The sequence below is a fragment of the Phyllosticta capitalensis genome (assembly GCF_038381095.1).
Source record: "Phyllosticta capitalensis strain CBS 128856 chromosome Unknown BKA78scaffold_12, whole genome shotgun sequence".
In the NCBI taxonomy this organism is placed as follows: Eukaryota; Fungi; Ascomycota; class Dothideomycetes; order Botryosphaeriales; family Phyllostictaceae; genus Phyllosticta; species Phyllosticta capitalensis.
In genome coordinates this window covers 1,314,753-1,331,149 of record NW_027117450.1, presented here as the reverse complement: position 1 = coordinate 1,331,149, position 16,397 = coordinate 1,314,753, and the positions used below count along the sequence as shown (strand labels likewise).

General features: G+C 56.4%; 4 protein-coding genes across 4 annotated transcripts; 3 read left to right on the top strand and 1 right to left on the bottom strand.

The window, feature by feature from the left end:
* Window positions 1-169: 169 nt before the first annotated feature.
* On the top strand, window positions 170-1,295 carry BKA78DRAFT_56008 (phosphatidylserine synthase). Its single transcript, XM_066893378.1, has 5 exons — window positions 170-351; window positions 403-460; window positions 510-547; window positions 602-795; window positions 846-1,295. Exons 1-5 carry the CDS (start codon window positions 279-281, stop codon window positions 1,212-1,214), a joined length of 732 nt encoding a protein of 243 aa, XP_066739395.1. The 5' UTR covers window positions 170-278; the 3' UTR covers window positions 1,215-1,295.
* Window positions 1,296-1,987: 692 nt separating this feature from the next.
* BKA78DRAFT_357292 (fungal-specific transcription factor domain-containing protein) lies at window positions 1,988-4,811 on the top strand (the record flags this gene model as incomplete). The annotated part of the gene is made up of 2 exons (XM_066892197.1): window positions 1,988-4,676; window positions 4,753-4,811. The coding sequence occupies 2 exons, from the start codon at window positions 1,988-1,990 to the stop codon at window positions 4,809-4,811; spliced, it is 2,748 nt and encodes a 915-aa protein (XP_066739394.1).
* Window positions 4,812-6,226: 1,415 nt separating this feature from the next.
* Window positions 6,227-7,924, top strand: BKA78DRAFT_258496 (Alpha/Beta hydrolase protein; the record flags this gene model as incomplete). Its single annotated transcript, XM_066885287.1, has 5 exons — window positions 6,227-6,399; window positions 6,592-6,873; window positions 6,977-7,152; window positions 7,289-7,647; window positions 7,694-7,924. Coding segments are annotated over 5 exons (1,221 nt in total), but the record flags the coding sequence as incomplete, so codon positions are not given.
* A 2,241-nt stretch (window positions 7,925-10,165) lies between these two features.
* BKA78DRAFT_289836 (uncharacterized protein) lies at window positions 10,166-16,275 on the bottom strand (the record flags this gene model as incomplete). The annotated part of the gene is made up of 3 exons (XM_066885773.1): window positions 10,166-13,191; window positions 13,236-14,514; window positions 14,569-16,275. 3 exons carry the CDS (start codon window positions 16,273-16,275, stop codon window positions 10,166-10,168), a joined length of 6,012 nt encoding a protein of 2,003 aa, XP_066739392.1.
* Window positions 16,276-16,397: the final 122 nt, after the last annotated feature.

The following is a 16,397-nucleotide window of genomic DNA, read 5'->3' as shown; positions in this document are numbered from 1 at the left end:
TTGTACTTCACTCTGGCGTCGAATGCGAGCGAGACAGGTAGAGCTGACCTTGATCCACATCGTGACGTCCTTGGCGTGTCCCTGCACGGGTCCAGGTCCAGGTACCTGTGACGACAGCCGCTTAGGGCCGCCGAAATCCTGAAAACACGCCTGCAGCAGCAGCACAGCCGCTTTTCAACAACACCACTTCCTCGACTCTCCTCGCCGACTCTCGTCGACCTTCACACCCTCCTCACCTTCTCCCACACCTGTTCATTTTTCCACCGCTTCTTATTCCCATGTCGCGACGCAGCGGTGCCTCGAGCGGCGCCGACAAGGATGCCCACTCTTCGCCTGCCCCGGAGAATCTAGGTATGCAAGCACCGGCTGAACCTCGTTGCCGCTATTCTGACCTGTGAGCAGCTCAAGACAAGCAGATGAGGCTGCTTGCGGCAGATGCGGGCCACTTTTCGCTCGTCAAGTATGGAATAATCGGTCGACGTCACACGGTTCGCGACTGACAGACACAGGGCGCTTCACCTCGCAGACTTGATCACGGAGCTCAATGGTATACTCTTCGTTCTTGCACCTGGAATACCGAGGCGCTAATTCATGGTGACAGGCTTCTGCGGCGTCATGTCCATCTTCTCCTCGCTGCGCTACTGCCTCGGAGACCCTGGCGAACTCGGTAACCTGTGGGCCGCCCTCGCGTTCATGCCCTTTGGACTGTTCTTCGACTTCATGGACGGCAAGGTAGCCAGGTGGAGGAAGAAGGCGTCGTTGATGGGCCAGGAACTCGACTCGCTTGCGGACCTGGTATGTGTCTTGGGTCAATGGGTTGAAGAGGGTGCTAAACATGGATCCAGATTTCTTTCGGCGTCGCACCGGCCGTCTGCGCACTTGCCATTGGCATCCGCACGCCCGTGGACCACCTGCTCCTCTCCTTCTTTGTCCTCTGCGGCCTCTCGCGTCTCGCGCGCTTCAACGTCACCGTCCAAGCGCTCCCCAAGGACGCCACGGGCAAGTCCAAGTACTTTGAAGGCACTCCCATACCAACTTCGCTCGCACTGGACAGCGTCATGGCATTCTGGGTATCCAAGGGTTGGATTCTGGACAAGATTCCTCTGGGAACAGCATTCACCGGCACGGCTTTGGAGTTTCACCCCATTGTGATCATGTTTGTGCTGCACGGGTGCCTTATGGTCAGCAAAACCTTGAAGGTCCCCAAGCCGTAGAGAAATCAGGACAAAAACTCGGGCAAGGCTAGACACGGAGTACGGATATAAATCAGCATTGGCGAACGGACAGCGGAATGTGGCTCCCGCGAATGTAACGAGATGACGAGCGTTGCTGCAATGATAGACTGCTGATTACGATTGGATACGTTCAGACGTGGTCACGGGTTTCGACTGCTATGAATACGTGCGCGCCTCGGCGGGAGGCAGGATCCGGATACGCAAGCATCGTTCCAGGTCTTCGGAACTGGAGAAGGCGATGCAAGCTTTGGGCAAATTGCTGCACAAGGCCGGGGAATGCCGCGGGGCTTGGTCGGGGTCTGGGGATGGTTGCTGCTCGGACTGCAGACTTGGTGACTGAGGACGTCGTGAACAAAGAGAGGATGAGTTGCTGCTCCGACGCTCAACAACCATCGGACTTGTCGTCCACTCACAGGGCTCACATATAAACCCCTTGGGGTCATGTGCAGAGAGGCGGCACTTCCCCAGACCCCATTTTGCCGATCGATGTCATGGCCGTCTTCTCCGGACAGGGCCCACCGCCGCCCGTTTCGTGGAGAACCTGGCACTGGATGGGATGAAGCTGGTTCCCCGCCTTTTGCTTCCGTCGCCGCTAGTCTCCCTGCGATTCAGCATAACCGGCCGGCTCAGGCTGCTGCCTCCTAGTCCTAGGTTAGCCGGTCAGTGCAAACGAGAATCATGTCGTAACTAGCCTCTGCTCCAAGTCTTTGTCTCCGACTCCAATTGTCGCTGTCGTCGCCGGGAGCAGCCTCATGTCTGGCCCATCAACTGCCGACGACCACAAAGCCGGCGACTCGCCGCCCGGCTCCAAGGAATCCCTCAACGACGGTAGACGGGCCTACCGTTGTCGTACCTGTCACCGCGACTTCAAGCGCTCCGAACACTGCTCGCGACACGAAAGAATCCACACCCGCGAGAAGCCATTCGAGTGCCAGTACTGCCACAAGAGATATGCGCGCAAGGATCTCGTCACCAGGCATGTTCGAACTCTCCATCCCAACAGAAACGACGATGCTTCACCAAGCCCCAGACGGGCCTCTGACGGCCTTGGACTTGTTTCCGCCTCGCCCGACAAGACGACTCCCCAACCTCGGCGACGCGCGACCCTGGCAGGCGACCGCAACAGCGACTTTTTCTATCCAGATGCCCCTGCGCTGCATGAACAAACACCGCCGCAATCTCGGCGACGCCCTGGCCTAAGACATGGCCGGAACGACTTTGCTTCTGCGACGCCGTTTGGCGACTTTCAACTTTCCCAGCCAGTCCAAGATCCACGGCAGTCGGTATCCTCGAACGCCACTGGTCATCCTGCAGATGTGCTCTACCCAAGTCCTCAAAGTTGCCCGGACCAGGCCTACGGCATTGGACCCCATGCTGCCGACGGTCGTGCAGAAGCAACCGAAATTCCCTTTTGCGACGTCGATTTTCCAATTGACCCGCAATTGATCGAGCCCAATCATGTCGACGTTGGACTCCAGCTCGAGCGGGCCGCATCCGACATTTCATTTCTAAATATGGACATGCCAAACGACAAGAGCGACGAGATGCCTTCGAGCAAGCGGCGCAAGGTCAATGAGCCACAGCAAGCGCAGCAGCCAGAATCGGATTACAACACCATTGACATTTTTCGCGACTTTTGGTCAGACCCATGCGCTCCTTCCCGGAATGCGCATGCTACAATGCCTGCGGACATGACGCCAGAGAGTCTTGACTTTGCGGGCCACATGGATCCATTCTTCTCCCAATCGCTGGACTTGCCAACTCCGATTCAAACCCTCTACGGTTCGCTAGGCTCGGATTTTTTCTTGGGTGCCATGCCCCCGTCACATTCGCCTTCGCTTCCTTTTGGACAACAAGACAAGACTACAAAGTTGCCAGAAATTAAAGTCACCGAAGAAGTCTTTCGCTGTCTCCACGAAGATTTTCTCACGCGCGCAAGGGAGACGTTTTCAGGATCGCATGGCTTTCCGGACCAAAACGAGCTGCAAAAGTTTATCGAGTGCTACATCAGCTGCTTCCATCGCCACCTCCCGCTTATCCACTTGGCGTCGATGAAACTCGAAGCAACTCCGAGTCCGCTCGTCTTGGCCATTTGCTGCATTGGGGCTCTGTACAGGCTAGAGAGACGGCGGGCCGAGGCCCTCTGCGATCTTGCAACGACACAAATCGAGGCAGTCATTTCTGTAAATCGATCTTGTGGGTCTCTCAAGCCGGCGCCGCTTTGGGCGGTCCAGGGGATGTTGCTACTCTCCATGTACGGGATCTATAGTGGCCGGTCAACTCCCACCATGGACACGATTGAACGTATGGGGTTTCTCGCCAATGACTATCGACTGCGTCGCCTAACCCTCGTGGATAGCTCACCAGGAGATGGCAATGTTCAGTGGGAATCATGGATCAACCGCGAGGCGGAAAAACGTCTGCTCTGCAGCGTCTTCCTTTTGAGCACAATCATCTCCATCATGTTCGGCTCCAACCCCTGCATCACTGTCAATGAAGACCTCACGTTTGAGATGCCGGAAGGAGAAGACGTCTGGGCCGCGCAAACAGAGCAGCAGTGGAATGACGTCCGTCCTCTGAACAACAGCAGTCCACGGCGAACAATCTGGGACGCAATGATGGACGCTGGCCCAAATTCTGAAGGACAAGACGAACCAGACGTGCTCGAACCGATACCTGGCTTTGTGAAGCTCGTCATGATGCACGCGGCCAACGTGCACGTGTGGACCCAACAGCAAGTTTCCCATGCCTTTGGACAAACGGTCGAGTATCAAGCCATCAGCTCAGTCATCAACTCCAAGTCTGCGCGCATTCTCGAAAAGTGTGCACAGTCGCTCGCGTCTCCAGCTCGTCACCACATACGGGCTGAAGACCACCGCGACACGCTCAACAAAGACGCCGAGGCTTCGTTGGTCTTCAATAGTGAAGCCTGTCTTCGTCTAGCACATCTCCGCCTGCTAGCAAACGACTACAAGCTCTCGTTCGACCGACTCACAGTCTTGGTGTCTGACGACCCTGACAAAGTGTCGTCTGCACTGGACGCATACGTTGCATCCCCACAGCAAGGAGGCATAGAAGCCGCGACCAAAGCGTACGAAGGCTTTCTTGTACCCGTCCGTGTCGGACACTTGCTCGTCAGGAAAACGGCAGCCTTCAACTGGAGCGTGGAGCAGGCGATAGCATTCTGGGACTGCGCCATGTTCCTGACAAAATGGGTGCACTGGGCGGAGACGAGTCTGCTGGAGGAAGGTGGAAGCGAGAGCGGCAGCAGCAGTCAGTCGTCGGACTGGAGTCTAGAACAGTCGGAGAGGCAACAGCTGCTGGCCAAGTGCAGCCATCTGCTGCGCGAGATGGAGAGCGAGCATCATGGACGGCGCAATCTGGCCGCTGCCTTGGCGAGGTCGGGTGCGCTGTTTCTCGGCGACACGTGGGTCTGGGGTGGTGAGTACAACCCTTTTGATCTTTCTACCAAAGGACAGTAGTGAAATGGTCTTTGCTAACAATGAGCGTGTTGCAGTGACGCCGCGCATGGGCAACGTGCTGACTCAGTTGGCTGATGTTTACGAGCGTAGCTAACGCTGGAAGGTGGACAGGAGTTGCTTCTTGATGAATTGAGGCGAATCTTGCATGAGATGGAAAACACGTACAAATGTATTTACGATGGACAGAGCCCACTGAAGTTGTATACACCAGGGGTGCAAACAAAATACCACTTACGGCATATCGCGTACAATTCATGCACAAACGCACAGCAAATGAACGGGCAAGCGTTGGGTCGTTTGATGCGGAGCTGCAGCCTGAGAGCGCCCGTTTTTCCTCAACCTGAGGCAAGACGGCAGCGGTTTCGCAATCCGATAGAGTTGGACTTGTTTGATGCTGGACGGATCTGTCCGTCACACTGGACCAAACGGCCTAGCGGAAGGGGAAGAAATTTGTCTAGACCCGTCCGAATGGAAAGGGCTAAGCTTTGGAGCTTTCTTTATTAACCTGGCAGTGCGTATTGGAGGTGTTGATATTGGACGTGGGACCTGTTGTCGCCATAAACAAGTCTTTGCCGGTAGGTGTGTTGGCTCGACGCTGGAATGCTGGCAACGTGTATTTGTCGCGTCCCCCGCAATCGTGACCTCGGACGTCGGTTAGCGTCGCCATTCGTCAGGAACTCAACATGCCCAACGACACGCATCATCCGACAGCCGTCCATTCCATGGCCCTCAGCGACGCCTCGACGAGCGCAGGCGCGTAGATATGCGGGATCCGGCGAGGCATTGCAAGGGTTGCTGACCATGACTGCTCGTCGTCCACGTCCTCCCCCGCCATTATTCCTCCAAGCAGCAGCTCTCCGAGACGAAGCCAGCAGCACCCCTCCTGATGTCCTCGACCCCGGCTCCTGGCCCATTTGAGGCTTCTCTCGGTTGACGCGTTTCCTCGCCCAATCGTTCACATTCCCGCGGCATTAATAACGTTGGCTACCTACCGAGTATCTAGACAGTGTTGTTAAATTGTGCCATGGTGGCTGATGAACCAGAGGAGCATTACGAGTGCCTCGTTGACAGCTGAGCTTGTTGCTGCGTAAGAAAGGGAGGAGCCCGGGTTGGGTTGCGTCCGCTGCCTGTCTGCCTGTCTGCCCGCCAGCCAGGTGCTCGAATTGATTGAGTGGTTGCGCTAGCATCGCATAATCAAGGTTTCGACGTTGTTCTTCTGTCGACCATCCATCATTCCTCGTTCCCCCGCTTGCTCGAGTACAGTACTTCTCTGACCATCACCACGCGCTCGTTGCTGTCGCAGGAAGCGTGATTGTCGACTCCGTCTCTCGTCCCGGTCGTCTCGACACACCATCAACCTGTTGCCCCACTTTGCTCCAACCCTCCTCTCATCTACCTACCCTGCATACTGCTCCAACTCCTTCCTCCCTAGCGTCCGAGCTCCACCATCATCGCACCCATATCAGACCTCGCCTTCAAGGTCGTTCGCCATCAATTCGGACTTTCAGCATGAGCGACTCTGCATCCTTCAAGCATCCGGCTCTCGGTCAGGTGCGGGGCAAGGCCCGAGACGACACGGGCGTCGTTCAGTTTTTGGGCATCAAATATACAAACTTAAAGGACCGCTTCGCACCGGCCGAGCTGATTGAAGAAGCGCACGGCGTGGATGCGACCAAATATGGGTAAGTCTTGAAAGCAACTCTTTTTTTCAAAATCTGCACGCAAGAGCTTCGAGATTGGTTGGTCCAGATTGGTGTTGGATGTGCAAGAGCATCTCTTTCACCGAGAACCATCGTGCATCATCCTTTAACGGAATTGGACATTTTTCATCTTTTCTTCGCCATGGCTTTCTGACCTGGTTGCGACTCTTGCAGCCTTCCAGTCATCTCGCCCCCGGACAGCTGCGACAGCGAACAAAAGTTCATCCAAGAGACGCTGCCAAAGCCGGCCGACGCGCCCAAGGTGCAGTCCGACATTGACGGGCTCAACCTGAACGTCACGGTCCCGAGTCTGCAGGAGAAGAACCTGCCCGTTTTGGTCTTTATCCATGGAGGTGGTTTCCGTCAGGGTGCCAATTGGTTCCCGCAGTTTGATTTTGCGCAGTTGGTCAAGTTTGGCGTTGAAAAGGACATGCCGTTTATCGGAATCAATATAAAGTGAGTACCATTCACTTGAGCACTGATGGACAGGCGGCACTTGAACCAAGACGCGGACGATTGAGATACACCACACTCTAGATGGAGCCTAATCAATTCCCAGCTATCGTCTCGGTCTGCCCGGCTTTCTCACGTCGTCCGAGCTCAAGGAGCATGGCTACTTGCCCAACAATGGCATACGAGACCAGACGGTGGCATTGAAATGGGTCCAAAAACACATTGGCGGCTTTGGAGGAGACCCGGACAACGTCACGCTCATGGGACAGAGTGCCGGAGCCAGTAAGTCATGTCCTGACGCATCGTGGCCCTTTTGCAAAGTCTTGTCCTACGTCGCATTATACTCCAAACCTACTTCCGAGTTTGGAAGTGATCGGCCGTCGAGATGACATCAACTGACATGGAGCCACCCACGCAGTCTCGACCATTTACCAACTCAATTCGTCCGAGCCTCTGTTCAAGCGCGCCATTCCGCTCGGCGGCAGTCCGCTGCTGCTGAGGCCCATGTCGTCCGAAACTGCCGAAGCTAGCTACCGCGCCGTCATATCTGCCTTTGGTCTGGCGGATCTCCCGCCGGCGGAGCGGTTGGACCGGCTGCGGACCTTGCCGCCGGTCGAGCTGCTCACCAAGATACCGCCGTCGGTGCAAATGGGCCCCGTCGTGGACGGCGAGACGGTCCTGGAGGCTCATGATTTTGATCAGTTGAAGGAGCAGGTTGAGCGTATGCCCGGAGCCAAGTGGTGCAGGGAATTGCTCATTGGATGCTGTGCTCTTGATGTATTGACCCATCACGATTCTTTTGTTCGCTACTAACCTCTGCCAGGTCTCCATCTTTGCTTATACGCATCCCCGAATGGCTCAGTCGGCACTTGCCACCGCCTTCATTACGTCCCTCACAAATTCCCTCTCCAAGTATCCCACCCTCGCCAAGCGCCTCCTCGACACGTACGGCATCACTCCTGCGACCCCTGATCCAGCTGCCCTCTCTGCCCTCACCGAACTTGGCTCCGACATTTCAGCCCGCGCCCCGGCTCGCGCCTACGCTGCTGCGTGGACGACCGAGCAGGACCCGTCTCCCATTGGCGCCGAAGAGGCGGGAGACGGCGACGACCAGAGCCCCACGCGTCCCAGACAGCAGCCGTCGAGCGCCGAGCAGGAAGAGGCGCACGCCGTCACGTCGAACCCGAACCTCGAAGGCCACCGGCCGGACGCCGAGCACACGCAGACGACGACGACGACCACGACCACCACCCTGCCCATCCACCCGGGCCCGCCCACCTCGTCCAAGCAAAAAGCGCCAGAAGCAGCAGCAACACCAACCACGCCCTCTTCCTCCTCCTCCTCCTCCTCCTCCCAACCCAAACGCCACGCCCACGTCCTCATCTTCGCCACGCCCAACCCCTGGCCGGGCAAATGGCACCGCCGCGCGACCCACATCCTCGACGTCGCCTACCTCTTCCTCAACTACGCGTCGGCGGGGCTCATCCCCACGCACTCGCTCCCCGTCGCGCACGCCCTCGCGTCCGACGTCCTCAGCTTCACGTCCGGCCGCGGGCTGCGCTGGAACCCGTTCTTCTTCGAGCGGTGCGCCGAGGACGACCCCGCGGGGACGCCGCTTCTCGCGAGTCGCGCCAGGGGTGCGCCCGGCGCCGTCAAGGGCGGCAAGGGCCTGACCAGGGAGTGGCAGCAGGTGCGGCCCGGCAAGGGCGCGCAGGTGCAGGTGTATGGCGAGACGGCGGCGAATGCGTGGGAGGGCGCGCAGGAGGTGGCCGAGGATCGGCTCGTGAGGTGTGTCAGGGAGGAGGGCGTGGGCGTGGGCGTTGTCGCGAGGGCTTGGGAGAGGTGGTTTGCCGGGTTTTGATGGCGTTGTGGGGGTGGAAGAAGGTCACAAGGGGGGTTAGGTGGGGGATGGGGTAGGGGAAAGGGGGGGCCGAAGGGAGAGTAAGGGGTCGTTGGTTGTGAGATTGTTGTTGTCGTCGTCGTCGTCGTCGTGTGATGTAGCCATAAAGCAGCGCGCGCGATCCATCGGTCGACCTCGCACCCAGACCAGAATCGAACAATCGAACCTAGGACTGACTCACTCTCGAATCGAACTTTTGAATCCAAAAAAAACCCCCATCATCAGCCTCCTTCTTCTTCTTTTTCTCGTCTATCCACCCAGCCCCCTTGATCATCCCGTCCTCCACCCTCCCTATCAATCCTCTTATCTATCACAAGTCATCAGAACAACAGGATCAACGCAACACAACTCAACGCAACTCAACGTACGCGCTCGCTCGCTCACTCGCTTGCCCTTCCCCAACGCCTCCAAATGCGATCTGAGATGGGTACCTAGCGCGTGGCCGTGGCTCCTCCTAATGACGGGAAGCAGCCGGGTTTGCTGGAAGAAGCCGATGTATGGGAAATGGGACATGGGAAATGGGAGGGGAGGTAGGCGGGCAGGATGGGGGGAGGAAGTGTGTGGAAGGTGCAGTTAGAGAGCAATGAACCACAAAAGGCAACGCCCAAATTCGACTTGACACTGACTGATGAAGTAGTAGTATTTACCCCAATGTTCCAAGGCTGGATTTTTTGCTCGTAACAAAAAAAAGCTAGGGATGAATTTTGCTTAATAGCCACAACACACCTTTTTTTTTTTTCTTTTTTCCGACTAAACAACACGAAAACTATCTCAATACACACTAAAAAATCACTCAACCCAACAAACACATTGAAACCCCCCACATTTAGTATTCAACATCATGTGAAACATGATCCGCGCTCACTTCTAATTGCATCTCCACGTAGACTTGGGGATGGATACCAAGCAAAATTACGTAGGTAACATGTCACTAAAAGCTACGCTCAAGGACCCATGACAGAGGGCGCACGGGATGCGTTGGCAGCGTTGGCAGCGTTGGGGCTATGAGTACGAGGGAGCGTGTTTTCGTCGAACTCGAAGGATGAAGGGCATCATCTGCTTCTTCCTACTTCTTCCTACCTATACTACCTATACTCCCGTGAGGCGCCGAAGGAGGCTCTGAGTCTGACTCCCGTGAGGCTGGCGGGATCGTTTTGGGCTCGTCTTTCTTTTCTTTTGTTTCTTTTTCTGACGGCTGCAACAGGGTACATCATGCTGCTTCCAACATCAAAAAAATGCTCTGGATTTGTAAAACAGTATGCCCCCACAATGCTAGCTAGCCATGCTATGCTATGCCACGAACAAACCCCCACTGCACTCCCCTGCCCCAGCAAAACGAACCCCTCCCCTTCTCCCTCCTCGCTAACCATCCCCTGCATCCACCTACCAACCTACCTACCCCTCAACAAGCCTCCTCGCCCTCTCCGCCACCACAGCCCTCAAGCCCTCGACAACCTCCCTCCCCAACCACCTCAACCGCCCACCCTCCTCAACCTCCTTCTCCGCCCACCTAAACAGCAGCCGCAACTCCTGCAAGCGGTGGCGCTCGCGAGCCGACTCGGCCGCCGCGCGCAGGACGAGCCGGTCGTCGACGACCGTGCCCTTCATGTCGGCGGCGAGCGCGCTGCCACTGCTGCCGCCGTGCGCGTCGGGCGATGCGAGGACGAGCCCGGCGTCGGCGCGGCTGAGGTCGTTGCGCTCGCGCAGCGCCGGCAGTGCGAAGATCCACTCCCACAGGGGCGCGGTGGACGAGGTGGAGGACGAGGTGGAGGTGGTGACGGCGAGGCCGCCGCTGCCGCCGTTGGCTCCGCCGCTCGCCGCGCTGCTGGCGCTGAGAGCCGCCGCCGCGTCGTTGAGGGCCGTCAGCGTCGCCGCAAAGGTCGAGCTGTGCGCCTCGTGCGCCGGGCGGCGGCGCACGTGGATGGTTTGCGAGGCGCGGAAGGCGGCCAGGTGGGCCGGGTTGCCGGCAAAGTCGAGCGTGACCTGCCAGAAGTCGGGCGAGGCGGTCGAGAGGGACGTGATGGAGGTGAGGTCGGGCAGCAGGCACGGCGCGCTGCGCTCCTCGGTCGAGCCGTCGCGCAGGTGCAGCGTAAAAGGTAGCGAGATGGCGCGGTGCGTTTCGACGTCGCGCACAATGAGGCAGCGCGGCTCGGCGGCCAGCACCCAAAAGTGGCGGAACGCTTGCAGGTGCGCCTTGTTGTCGAGCACGTCGGTCGGGAAGAGCGGGTAAAAGGCGCACACGAGCGTCGCGATGGCCAGGTTGGACGTGCCAAAGGTGTAGCTGCCGCCGGCGAGGAACAGGGCGCCGATGGCCATGTGCGCCGCAAAGTGCGAGCCGTACGGAATGTCTGGGCTGACGCGTCCGTGGAGGAGACGCAGTCGGCGAAAGACGACAATGTCGCCTGTGCCGGCCATGACCGTGGCCGCGGCCAGCGCAATCAGATCTTGACAGTTCCTAACTGTGTTGCGCGTCAGACGGGCGTCGTACCGCACGGCAGGAAGGCTGCAAATGCGGATGAATTGGTCCAGATATTCGACGAGAAAGTCTCGTACTTGAATGTCTCCGGTTCCTGCGTGTCTGAGAGAAATGCTCCAAAGCAGACCGGCAATGATGTTGTAGAACGGCATGTGCTCGCTGCGGAGCGCCTTGATATCTTTCATCGTGTGGTTGACCCTATACTCAGACGGTAGATTCCTCAGAATGAACGCGTGGTCTGCTCGAATTTGGTCCCACATGATGAGGTGCCTTGCCAGCGTCCTCAAAAGGAAAATGTCTGGGCGAACGTAGTCGAACTGGGGCAATGTGTCGGGGACGTCGATCCTCAAGGCCACGGACGAGTTGCCCGTCTTCATAAAAATGAGCGCAACTGCAATAACGGCTCCGGCCGTTGCTTGATCGAGGATGTGGACGACGTCGACCGGTCGTGGCCCAACCGCAACTGCCAACAATCGCTCAACCAAGCGCATGTCGTGAAGACCTTTGAGATCGTTGCCCTGTCCCAGGTTGATGAGACCCAATGAAAATCCAGCTGCCAGCCTGTAGCCTTCGTCCCTAATGTTGTCGCTTGGTGCCGATGGATCCTCCAGCTCGACGTGCTCAATCTCGGAAAGCATTATCTCGCTCATGCGGCGATGCTGAGTGTTGAGATAGAGCAGCCCTATACCCATGAGGCCTGTTGTTTGTGCGAGAGGAGGTAGGTTGAGGTCTGCAGCACCAGGAGGTAGCATACGAGTGACGTGGACAGACAGGAGCCGGGTGACGAGCGTATCCATTGTGCCCATATAAGACACGGACAGACCAAGAAGGAGACCAATCGACGTCATGCTGTGCTTGGGGGTAAGATATTTGAATGAAAGCCACTTGGCTACTCTCTTGAGGTGCCCATTCAGACCAAGTCCGAACAAGAGACCAGCGTGCTTGTTGCTCAGCTCGGGTGGCTTGTTGAAGGCGATCCAAGAGGTATCAATACCCTCGGCCTGCTTGGAAATGCTGAGACCAGCAGACACACCGGCGTGGAAGAATGCCCAGGCATATTTCTCCTCGGTGTACGTAGACCTGTCAGCACTGACGGTGTTGTTCAAGGGCTTCATGATACAGAGCGTCGTGAAGCCGTGGAGAGGGTACTTTTCAGTTACCATGGGCCTTTTGCTGTCGTACTGGAGCATGGAATGACCTGGTGGCAGTGCAAATGTTCGAAGCATCACCCACTCCATGACGCTGTGCTGGGCATCCAGGTGCTGTGCCTCCGTCCACGACGGATCCGGCACACATTCGGCCACAGCAGGCCGCAGAGGCTCCAACAGGCGAAGTGCCTCGATATATCTGCGGTCTTCGCTGAAAATGAGTCGAGTAATCATGTGTCTATCAGCTTCCGAGGACGTTTGGACTGAATCGCTGGCTTCGGCAGACTGGCAAATGCTATGCACGTCGCGAGTTGCCACGCCATTGCTCGGCTGCGATTGACTTGGTGTCCACTCCGCGTGGGGCTTGAGCAGCATATGCAAGTCTTCTCTGCCCACAATCTCGAGAAGCGTGTCGTTCCATGTTGTTGGTGGACTCGCTTGACACGCGACAATCGCCTCGTGCATGCCAGCCACTACTGCTGCTGGAAATGTTTCAAGCATGCTGGAGTCAATTCCAGAAACAATCATCATTTCGACCTTGGCGCTCGATGCTCTATCTCCCTTTCGAATTTTGGCGAGATACAAGCATAGCGCCACGGTCCTAGGTGTCAGATCAGTGACAACCCGAGCAAGGTTTTCAGAGGCAAATGTGGCGGGCTTGTCGGCTTGTCCAACCAGCATGTCCAGTGTCGGAAAGTTTCGGAGACCGTTGGGATTCAGCGATGCCTCCAGCCACTCGAAGACTGATGGAGGTTTCTCCCATGGCGAATTTGGAAGTGTGACAGTCGTGATTGAATCTGGAAGGTCAGCTCGAGTACTTTCCAAAAAGCGAGAATCTTACCATCTTCATAAACCCAGTCGTCCTGGCTGCCGCCATCAAGACCAAAAATATTCCCGTTCCTCCAATCCCAAAAGTCCCAGTCGAGCCATCTTCCCAACTGGGCCAGAACAGGTGCAAGATTGCCCGTCTCAGATGACCTAAAGTCCTTGGTCAGGATATTGAGTTTTGACTCTTCTCGCAATAGGTGCAGAGCGACCAAGAGCGAGGGAAGGTGGGTTGCATGCGAGTCTTGATGCTTTGATCTCGTCGATCTACCGGTGGCATCAAAAATCAAAGACTGTCCCAGCGGCTCATGTAAAAACTCTCGAGCAGTTTTGGCACAAAATGGTATGAAGTCGCTCTTCCGTTTCATTCCCAAGGAAGACTTTGATGTATCTGCCAATGCCTTGTCAACCCATGCCCACGCTGGGCTATCCCAAGTCCTGGCCGCGTGGTCTTGACTTGCGTAGCGCCACATGAGATCAAATGGCTCTTCCGAACTGTGCTTCTTGTGAGACCGCCTACTTGGAGTCGCGTCGACCGAGTGTAGAGTGTCTGTAAGGCGGACCGACTGCGGGTCAATGCTACTGACAGCAAAGGTGAAGAGAGCAGAGACTATGGCGGTCCATTCAATGTCGAAGCGCGTCTCGCCTTGCAATTTCCTGGAAATGTCCCACCACATGGCAAGGACATGCTCTCCTTGGGGAAAGGGCAGTACGAGTCGGCACACCCGCAGGACCTTTGACACAATGTCATCTCTGGGCCAAAGCTGGGTTTGGAGGCGATGGTAGTAGCCCGATTCATCGCGGAGACAAAAGATGCCGGCCAATGTAGAATGTGCGAACCCCTGAAATTGCTTGGGCGTATCGAGCAACTGGTTACCACCATGCCGGGTGGCCAGTCCAACTCCAAGATCGTCAAGATCAAGAATCCTGAGCTTTTTCGGAAGAGTCAACACGACGCGTGCTCGGGGACACCAGCCGGCGAAAATGTTGAGCACAGGACCGATAGGACCCTCTCTACTCAAGGCGAGTACGCGTTCAATGCCCTCATCGTAGATCCTTGTGGCATCCACGTACTTGAGTTGGCGCTGGGTATTTATTCCAATCGGAATCAACATCGACTCCTCGGACTTGCCACTAGTAACATGCGATGGTAGCCGCCTTCTTTGCACAATGAATTCGTGCTCGACTAGCTCGCCCTTTGACTTTTGCATCATGTAGATGAAGAAACGTCCGTCATTGGTCGCTGACTCTGTAAAAGACTGCGGTGCTCTCAACGTGAATATTTTTGCTTGGTCCTGTCAATATTCATCAGCAAGACTCGGTATTGGGGATTTCTAATCTTGACGTACCGATAATTTGAAGCTAGCCGAGGAGCGAAAGATGCTTTCCGAATTGCCAAAGGGAATCTCAGAAAACTTGACGAGTACTAGCTCTCGACGCAGGCCGGCAACCGGCTCCTGGAGGCCACCGACTCCATTTTCGTCATCGACCAAGAGCTCGTCCGGAATCTGGGAGTCGTCTAGAGTGTCGTCGAGATCGTCGTCGAGATTGTCGTCCAGTGATACCGCAAGTAAGCTGATCTGCGACACATCGCCCGGTGTCGACGCTCTAGTCTTGCGTGATACAGGCCGAGAACTTGGGCCCATGCTCGTCTTTCCAAAGCCACCAAACGACTGTCCTCTACGCCCGTGAATGCCAAGGCTGTCACGGAGACCTGCTCGGTGGGTAGCCAGGTCTTGGAATGCCGACTTATCAAAGCTGCTCGACAAGTCTGCGCGGGATATCAATGAGCTGACTCTTCTGGATGCCCTACTCGGCTGGCTGGCAAGATCCGTCTCTGGGTCAAGTTGCGATGCAAACGCTTCTTCCGCGGTTTGTTCTCCACTCGGCTCTCTTGTTTGGCTGCCATTGAATGAGCTGGCCATTTGGCTGCGTCCGGGACCAAAGCTCTCCCTAAATCCCCCTCTCGTACTCAAAGGAGTCGTAGCGCCAGTCCCTGGATTGTAGGAGCTCCGTCGCCGGGATCTGCTTGGGTTGAAGACAGAATTTCGACGTCCCTTTTTGGCCGAGGCAGGCTTCGGGTCGACGTACGAAGCATACCACACCGAATAAGCTCTTTTGTCATAATTTGCAGTGACGACCAGAATCAATGGCTTGTCTGTGGAGCCTTCAGGGTTTTGCACTTCATTTTGCCTTGTGACGTAGAGAACTTCCTCTGCTTTATCCACGGGTTCGACCGTCCTTGAACTGGATCTTCTAGCCGAAAAAGAAGCTCTCATGGAGGTCGATTGAGCTGCGACTACCAAGCCCATTTCTGAAAAAGGGTCTGTGAAAGAAAATAGACGAGGAAGACCGTCAGCAGCTGGGCTGTTTCCTGTTTTCAAAATGTCGCCAAATAATGAGGGAAATCCTGCCATGTTGCTGGCTCGGGAGCGCCGGGGGGTCAAAGAATTGGCGAATGCGAATTGAGAAGAGTTTTGAGAAAACGACTGGGTCGGCTGGCTTGTAAAGAAGGAATTTGGCGGCGCCGTTGGCACCAGCGGACTAGCAGGAGAAAGATCCAATGTCGAAATCTTTCTTTGGATCAAAAGGCCGCGGGGTGCTGGGAAGACGCGCTCAACCTCGAATGGAAGGTTTACGACATGTGTTGCTCCAGCGAGGAAGAAGACGTGGGCCTGGGTCTTGAGAAAGACGGCCAATGCTCTCGAAAGTTTGTTTGCCTGCCTATTCTTCTCCTTTCCGTTGGTCGCAGCGTCTTGTCCATCTTTCGGGGGAGTATTCGAAGACGCATTGGTCTCGTCGGATGGAAACCAGGTCAGAACGGCTTGCAGCACTTTTTCCCCTTCGACAGAAAAGTTGAAGACTTTGCGCACAATGCCGCCGCGTGACCAGACGACGCAAGTCTCCGTGTAGGTGATTTCCTCGTCGCCACCGTCATCGTTGTACGTGTCCCAGGTGTAGGAGTCGGGCGGCGCATCGTCAGGCAGGTAGCCTTCAGCGATCAAGTAGGGAAGGGCGGCGGGAGTGTGGACACCCAAGGATCGGATGGATGCCATTGTTTGCGCAGAGGGAACATGGAAGCAGCTGGCGACGTCGTGGCATAGTCGCGGAGCGGTGGTCGGTGTTTGTTGTTCACCTTTTCGGTGGGCGCATCGCGGGGGAGACGCGACTTGCGGGA